This window comes from Orbicella franksi, chromosome 7 (assembly GCF_964199315.1).
Source record: "Orbicella franksi chromosome 7, jaOrbFran1.1, whole genome shotgun sequence".
NCBI lineage: Eukaryota > Metazoa > Cnidaria > Anthozoa > Scleractinia > Merulinidae > Orbicella > Orbicella franksi.
The window spans coordinates 15,785,900-15,794,008 of record NC_138151.1 but is presented as its reverse complement, the minus strand read 5'-3'; the positions used below and the strand labels follow the sequence as shown (position 1 = coordinate 15,794,008).

Genomic DNA, 8,109 nt, shown 5'->3' with positions numbered 1-8,109 from the left:
GTGAATTTTCATGTGCAGAGTTGGAGTTACAAAATAGCTTTGATATGCATGGGAAAAACACCTGGGGAAAAAACCATTATTTCACAACACTAAATAGAATAGACACGTCTAAGTTTAATGTTCATTTGATCAGCTAATACAAATTTTAAGTCTCTTTCTGATCTGCATTTACTTCTCATACTCATCAACCACTCCTACTGCGAGCTTTCAAAATAAAACAATGGGTAAAACACTGCAGTTTGAAGGTGTTAACCAGAATTAACTCAGCATTTTAAAAGATAAAAGAAACCGATTTGGCAAGCCATAAAGTTACAATGTACCTTCAAACTACAGCAACCCCAAAATAATGCTTCATAAACGTATAAAAAGAGACAGAAAGGGATAACAGTAAATTCAAACTGAGGTCATGGTTAGTTCCCGGGGGGGGGGAGGGGGGGAGCACTCCCATACGAAAAGGTTGAGGATGCTCATCAGAAAATTTGAGTTAATAGTATTTCTTTGAGTGTACTCTAAAAGATACTTTGACACAAAAAATGATTAACCTCAATGAGACCACAATACTTGATTTATACCCCTAAACAAGACAATGGGCATTCCCGACCTTTTCATAATTATGGAAGTTAGTTGAGATAAGGATAAGTTTAAGTAAGATCAAAATACAACATACGAAAAAAATGAACTGTTAGGTACATGTAAGTTTTACAAGACATGTTCTAGACATTACATGTATACAGTTTCTTGAAAAGGAAATGCTTCAACTCTGAAAAGAAGCAATTTCAAAACATAATTAATACACTGATGTAATTTTTTGGGATAAAATAACACTGAACAGTTAAAAAATAAATGTTAATCTACAACAATAGTCCTGACACTCTGTGTCTGTGGGAAGCTGGAGAATCTCTCATTAAGAGTTGCAAAGGTCTGAAAGAAACAAAACAAGGTCTCAAATTCATAATACATGTACTCCACATTTGAAATTGCTTTATAATAACAGCCTATGTTCCAATATGTGCTCCTTTTCCAATCAATTCATTCCCCTATTCCAGTAAATGCACTCGACAATATGATCTTGTCTTCCAATATAACTGCCCAATGTACAGAGTTTGGTTTAGTTTTGAGCAAAGAATGATTTTATTTGTTGGTAACATTGAATTTAAATCTGTTAAAGTAAGATTATGCAAGTTTATTCTTCAAAGTTTGAGCATTAAAAAGGAGTCGAGGTAAAGCATGCTCCATTCCAGATAAGCAACCTCCCTCAAACTACTTTGAACTACTTTAATTAGCCCAGCGGGTGCTAAATTGAACTATAATGGTATTTGAGCTCTTTCCTAGTGGTCACCTTACTTTGCAAAATTATGGGCATACAACTTCATAACACCTGCTACTTAGTAATGAACTGTCAAATCTATGAATATGTGTTTGTGTGCATGGGACCATGATTTACATGTAGTGTTCCTGGTTGACCAATGTTCACTTTTGGCAAGTTAGAAGTGCAGCATTGGCACGTTTGTTTTGTGTATTAGTAAGTTGTTAGGGTCATGTTACAATACATCAAATATAAAGCGGTCAAGATTATGATTCAGTGTTCACAAACAGAATGTGTCCCCTACTAGCAGTTTTGGGAGGGAAAACACTCAACCTTTAACCCCCAGATTAATTCCAAGAGAAAAAGAATTCCAACATTATGAACTGGAATTTAACCATTATGTCAACATAAGGGCTTTCATCAATTAGCCAAGTAACAATCTCTTAGGTGGAAACCAATTCTCAAAGGAGAAAGGTGTCAAACATTTGAAACAAAGCCTTGTTTAGGCAAACAACCTGTACTACCTACCTTTCTGGGAGCAGACAAATTCATTGGCAGATCATAATTACTGTACAAAAGTGGCTTGAGTGCAGCAGGCTGCAGGAGAAAATTTGTCCTCCGGTAAATAAAGGAAATAACACTGAGTTGAGACCAATGTAGTCTGTGACCTTACAATTGATTGACAAGATCAGACCACTGTGAAGTAGGTGGACTACAAGCAGTGCCTCGTTATTCTGAGTCTATTGGTCGCAATGCAAAGGAACCACTTTTCCTCTCATGCATTTTTTTTTCTCATGCCATGTTCAATTAACTAATGGCAGTAGTCTGTTTTTAGTATTTATTACAGAAAAAAATGGACAGCAAGAAGTCCTAATACCAGTAAATTGAAACTGTATCTAACTCACCCGATGTAAATTGTTTGGCACTGAAATCCTGAGATCCTCAGTACGGCCCATAATTGAAGGATTACCTCCAGCTCTTCTAGCACCTCCTCTCCATCTCCTTGTATTAGCCTGGTTATTATTCAATTGATTTGTTACTTGTTCCCATTGTGGATTTCTTGTTAATCTAAAGAATTACATTTCAAGTTAACTTACAGATTTTTCTTCAGAGATATCCAAAGTTCTCCAGAGCATTTGGTGGTGAAACATGTTTTCTTTCTGAATGTTTCTATTTTTCATAACATCTTACTGAATCTCTCTTAGACCAATTCTCTCCTCTTGCTTAAAAATTCTGCCCAAAAAACCCCTGAATATCAATACATAATCATGAAGAAAGGTCATAGAAACCATTTATAATAACAACTGTTCCCACATTGAAACGGCTGTGCTTTTTTTAAAAATTCCACCAGTTGAAACAAATGTATGGAGCCCAGAACAAGTACCTGCAGACGGCATAGTGCGCGCACAAAACAAGTGCGAAATAAGCAAATGTTTTACTTTCTAGGGAGGTGACAGGAAAAAATGTAACAGGTATTGCAAAAGTTCTCAAAAAAAGATCAATAACTTTAAAAACTGCATGGTTACCTCCACATCTTATGTTATGAAATGGAAGTGGCAAGCATTTGCAAGCATTTGCAGGCTTCAGAGTCGTGCCGTTCCTCTTGTAACTTAGACTGCTTCAAGATCTTAGACTCTGCACCTACCAAGTACCAAGTTAAGCTTAAGGAGTCTATGTACATCAAGTGGGAAAAGCCTGACCTTAATCAACAGGTCAAACACATCAGTTTGATGCTTTCCCTATAGCTGCACGCGCACCTGCATCTTTTTATTTCCGTTAACTTCGAAATTTATCTAGCATATTGTTTTCCAACGCAATGTAACATATGATTTGTAACAGGCACGTTTCAAATCACTGTAAACTTTCATAACTGTCACACTGACGATCACAGATGTACTGTCGAAACATGTTTGTGAAAATTAAAAAAGTTGTATTATTTTTTAAAATTTCTACATTTTTGCTGCTGTCTCGACCTTTTGAAGTGGCAAGCCTATTCAACACGTGATTAGTTTCTGGTTGTGACCAAAAGGTATTTAGACTGTATTTTGGCTGAACCAGTGGAAGGCTGTCAGAGACACTAAAAGCGCTGTTGCAACCATTTTGTTATTAAAAACATACCAAAAATGGTTTTTATGTTACCATTTACCACGTAGTTTTAAGACCTTTATAAATGTGTTTGCTTTTCTGTTTGTAAGGGAGGTTTCGAAGGAAATTTGTGAAGAAATATCCTTTCCTTCTTTTTCAGAAAATGTTGATGTCAGCATTTTTGTTGAGATTCAAGACTGATTATCTGGAAAAAATGCGTGGCTACCCCAATTTTTCTTTGTGGATTCCAATGGCCCTTGCAAAGATCTACTTTTTCGGCGTGGTCCTAACCTGGCGCAAAACCTTAATATTTAGTAGGCACCGTCCTTAAGTGCTTTCAAATACAAGAGCTGCTTTAAAACTATTTCATGTATGCTGATGACAGAGTTCCTTGTGTTTTGGTCACAACATGAACCTGAAAGTCACTAATCTGGATGTTCTCTACTGACTAGTTTGTTTACTACATGTAGATACAAATTAAAGAAAAACTTCACAGAAATCAGTTAATGCCACTGACCTAACTCTGGGGTTATTTATAGAGACAGTAAGCTGGGGAGATTGAAGTCCTCTTCTGCAAAAAAGATATAGTGTCTATAAATCAAGATTAAACATCTAATGTTCTCATCTTGATGATTAAAAAAACTTGCAATACAACACAACCACGCTAATGAGAGCCCACATGCACGCTCATCTTCATAGAAAGATAGCTGGTACCTGTTTTGTCTTTGAAGTTTGGGTGTTCCTAAGTTTCTGTTTGATAGATTTCTTGCATTCTGAGCCTTGTTCTTGTTCTGTCTATTACCTTTTAATGGACCCTGAATTTATACAAAATAAAAAGACAGCAGCAACAGTATTGCAGTAAGTAAACAGCATAGTCTCAATATGCGGTTCTAACTTTCCAGAAAATAACAATCCCCCTCCGATGAAAGGTATTGCAGTTTCCCCTCCTTAGAGGAGCTCAGTCACCGTATTTTGAGTATTTTGGCCACTTAAAATTTATAACTGTTACAGTTTTCTAAGATAGAAAAACACCAGTTGAAAGAGATTATAATAAACCATAAAGGAAAACAAATTACAAACAAAAGATTGAAAAATTTAGGCTAAACTTTTTAAGATTGCAAACCATGCTCAAGCTAAAATTCCTTCTAACCCATCTACAAATTTTAGCTTCTGTAACCCTCCACCCTTGATACTTTTAAAACGATCAATCCTGACTGGTCTCGATATTTTGTGGAACTGCACAGTTCTTTGACCCCTGCCTACATTATATCTAAGATTCCCAAACTTTTATTAAGTGGTGTTTACTTTTGTACAAAAAATTAACAGTCAAGCAATACTAATCACAAACTGACTGAATGACTGACCAGCTGGCCAACCAACCAAATGACCAACCAACCAACCAATTGACTGACCGACCAACCGACTGACCGACTTCAAAGGGTGAAGAAAAGTAAGCATAACTTATTCATACCTGTCTTAGCACAATAATATTATGAATATAATGCAAAAGAGAATTTCATTTTACCCGCATTCCTCTCCTGTTATTGATAATATTTTGCCTGGCATCTCTTTGTTGAGTCTGTCTGTTCACTCTGTTCTTAGGTCTGTTGTTCTGTTGAAGCTTCTTAGCTTTGGAAATGATCTGCTTACTCTGTTGACAACATAACACAATTTATGTGATCAGCTATCTTTTCTCATTGGCATTTGTGAATTGTCAAGGGAAATAATGGCCAGGGCTTTTAAAACAGGGTGGTGAAAGATACTAAGAGAATGTCTCTCCTACATTCTAGTCATGCTCAAACTTAAAGGCCCCTCTACAATGTCTAATTACCAAAAAGATAAAAGCCAGGAAGAAAACATGGCCAAAAACTGAAAACCAACCAACCCTTTGTAAAGATCCCTGTTTGTTTTTCAGCCTATTTGCAGTGACCTTAGCCCCTCCAAATCTCCCTTTGTTCCCTGCTATTGTGTTTCTCTTGACGTTTTGGTTGCCCCCACCACCACGTCCTTGGCTTTTTCCACCTATCGCTCTTCTTTGCCCTTGGGTAGCCTGCTTTTGTTGTGCTCTCTGCTTTCCAGCTATTGGCCTTCTGCGGTCCTGGGTTCCCTGTCTTTGTTGCACAGACTGACCATTCTGTTTTCCACCTATCCTCTTTCTCTGCTTCTGATTAGCAGCAGCTCCTCTAGTTTGTTGTTTCCCTTGTTGCTGCCACACTCCTTTTTTCTGAGTTTGCTGTGTCTTGATTTTCTGTGTTTTCTTTTTAAGCTTTCTTTGTTCTTTGATTATATCATCTATGTACAAAAAAAGAGTAAAACCTCAAATTACTCGTATATAAAGTACATGAAAAAGAATATCAGGAAAAATATACTCTCCTATACAAAATATCCATACCTCTAACATTCTAAATTTTCTGGTCTTAAAAAACCCCTCACCCCAACACCAGGAAATTCCAATTTCTTCTGTGTGGGGAGATTGGATATTTTTTGAACAGGAAAGGTATCAAAGAAAATTTCTCTAAAAGTATCAGTGCAAGAATTTTGGATTCATATGGTGAAAATACGACAGTGAACCTAAAAAGACTGTTGCCATTGACCAATCTTAGTCAGCTGAGAAAGGTTTTAAGCATTTCATGTAGCATAAACACTCTATGGTACATAAAAGAACCTACTTAAGATTTAAGAAAACGTAAACATGATTAATAAATTATACCATTGAACCATTTTTTTATAAGATTTGACCTCATGATCCAGATCAATTTAATCTTCAAATTATCCCCGTACTCTTCTTTAATACAAGTGTTAATTAATATCCTGCAATATTTACGCAGTGAAGACGTTTCAAAAATTGAACGCTGTGCTGACAAACAGAACGCTGTTTGTCATCATGTCGATCTCATAGTAAGTCTTGTAAAGACAACGCATTAAGTTTCCCGAGCAAGCTTCATACCATTTGGCATTTAAAAAAAGTCCAACCGGTTTTTTGTTACTCTTTCTCCCACGTTTTCAAAGCATGTAAGCATTCAACTTTCAAAAAAAAAATTAAAGCCTTCGGAAACACTAGCTACCACATGCAAAGCTCTTGTCCGACACGAAAAGAAAACAAACTTAAGCTTCAATACATCCAGTAGAGCTACACGTCTATAGTTAATTGATATCCCCTGCGAAAGACGAAAGACCTCGAATCCCATCTAAATGTCATTTTACGATATACCTACCAAGGGACCTGTCAATGTTAGTCGACATTTTGCGTTTACCCTGTTACAACGAAAACGCTAGCTTAGGAACCTCGCAAGCAAAACCTGTCGACCGTGGAAGTATGAGGCGAGAAGATAAAGAATGGAATGCACCGGCCTGGACTTGTGGCGTCAGGGGATCTTGGAGGACACGGTTCTGTTGCGCACAATAGAGTCGTTTGAAGATTAAGTTGGCCCTATTCAAGAGGCCATCGACGACTTACTTCTCCCAACACTATTCGGTCAAACGGAGCTCCTCCCTAGTGATCTGCGACAGCTTGTTACTTTGACACCCGCTAAAGGAGGGCTAGGCGCACCTGACTTACGGTTTGAAGCTCCACAGCAGTTTGCTGCTTCCACGACAATAACAGAATCGCACGTAGATTCTATTACCGCACAGAGCACGTTCATGGTGGCAGGCGAGAATTCCACGGAGGAGTTAAAAAGAACAACATCAAGCTTTGAAAACTGCGTCAGTGAAATCGAGAATGGAAAGTGTTGATTCCACTGTACCATCGGTTCTGCTGGGGTCAGTCAATCAATCGAGAGACAAGGGTGCGAGCTCGTGGCTTACCGCGGTGCTCCTTGTTGATCAAGGCTTGGTGCTGAATAAACAAGAATTCAGAGACTCTCTGCGTTTAAGGTATAATGTGCCGCTGTCCGATTTACCAAGCAAGTGTGTTTGTGGTGAGAAGTATGCCGTCGGCCATGCCCTGTCTTGCAAAAAGGGAGGATTTGTGGCGCAGAGACACGATGGCGTTCGCAACCTACTTACCTCATTCCTTGGTGAGGTTTGCACCAACGTTGAAGTCGAACCAAAACTACAACCTCTTGATAATGAGCGATTCAACCTCGGAAGCGCGGTGACAAGTCCGCAGGCAAGCCTGGACATGAAGGCAGGGGGCTTTTGGTCTCGAGGAGTTATAGCATTTTTCGATGTCAGAGTAACGCATGTTTACCCCAAGTGTAACCAAGGAAAACCAATATCCACAATCTTTAAGGAGCAGGAGGAGGAGACAAAGCGGAAGTGCCAACAGAGGGTGCTGGACGTTGAAATGGGATCTTTCATTCCCCTGGTTTTTGGAGCCAACGGTGGCATGAGAGCCGATTGTAACTGCTTTCTCAAACGCTTAGCCGAGAAGCTCTCAGAAAAGAATGAGGAACCTTATCACATTACTATTACTTGGATTAGAACGTTACTTTCCTGAGATTTTAAGGTCGGTACACACATGTGTGAGGGGCTTCAGGACACCTTTCCACAAAATTCCACAAGGGGATTTCATTGACGACTACCGCTTAAACGCTAGCCAAGCGTGTGTGCGCTAATTGTAGAACGTGAATAATGACGTGAACTTGCGAATTAGTGTTCTAGGATCTTTTCAATATTTTTATTTTCATCAAAACTTTATTAGTATATGACTTTTATTATCATCATCATTATTTTAGTAGTATTAACCCTTTGAAATTTAATTTAGGAGAAAGTAC

At 38.2% G+C, this 8,109-nt stretch overlaps 1 protein-coding gene across 2 annotated transcripts; it reads right to left on the bottom strand.

Annotated features, from left to right (window-relative positions):
• Positions 1–94: 94 nt before the first annotated feature.
• LOC145491838 (uncharacterized) lies at positions 95–6,715 on the bottom strand. 2 transcript variants are annotated; one of them, XM_081471116.1, is made up of 8 exons: positions 6,607–6,715; positions 5,277–5,683; positions 4,917–5,042; positions 4,106–4,206; positions 3,909–3,962; positions 2,212–2,374; positions 1,835–1,903; positions 95–921 (listed from the first exon to the last, which is right to left on the bottom strand). In XM_081471116.1, exons 1-8 carry the CDS (start codon positions 6,632–6,634, stop codon positions 847–849), a joined length of 1,023 nt encoding a protein of 340 aa, XP_081327242.1. In that variant the 5' UTR covers positions 6,635–6,715; the 3' UTR covers positions 95–846. The 2 variants fall into 2 exon arrangements, with proteins under 2 accessions (XP_081327242.1, XP_081327243.1); XM_081471117.1 differs by lacking the exon at positions 3,909–3,962.
• Between the last annotated feature and the right edge of the window lie 1,394 nt (positions 6,716–8,109).

Excerpts from the sequence above, each read along its gene's own strand:
- LOC145491838 (XM_081471116.1), bottom strand. The coding sequence starts at position 6,634 with ATGTCGACTAACATTGACAGGTCCCTTG. Across the intron at positions 5,684-6,606 it reads TAACATTGACAGGTCCCTTG|ATGATATAATCAAAGAACAA; the intron begins GTAGGTATATCG and ends TTTTGTACATAG. Across the intron at positions 1,904-2,211 it reads TGCCAAACAATTTACATCGG|CCTGCTGCACTCAAGCCACT; the intron begins GTGAGTTAGATA and ends TTTCTCCTGCAG.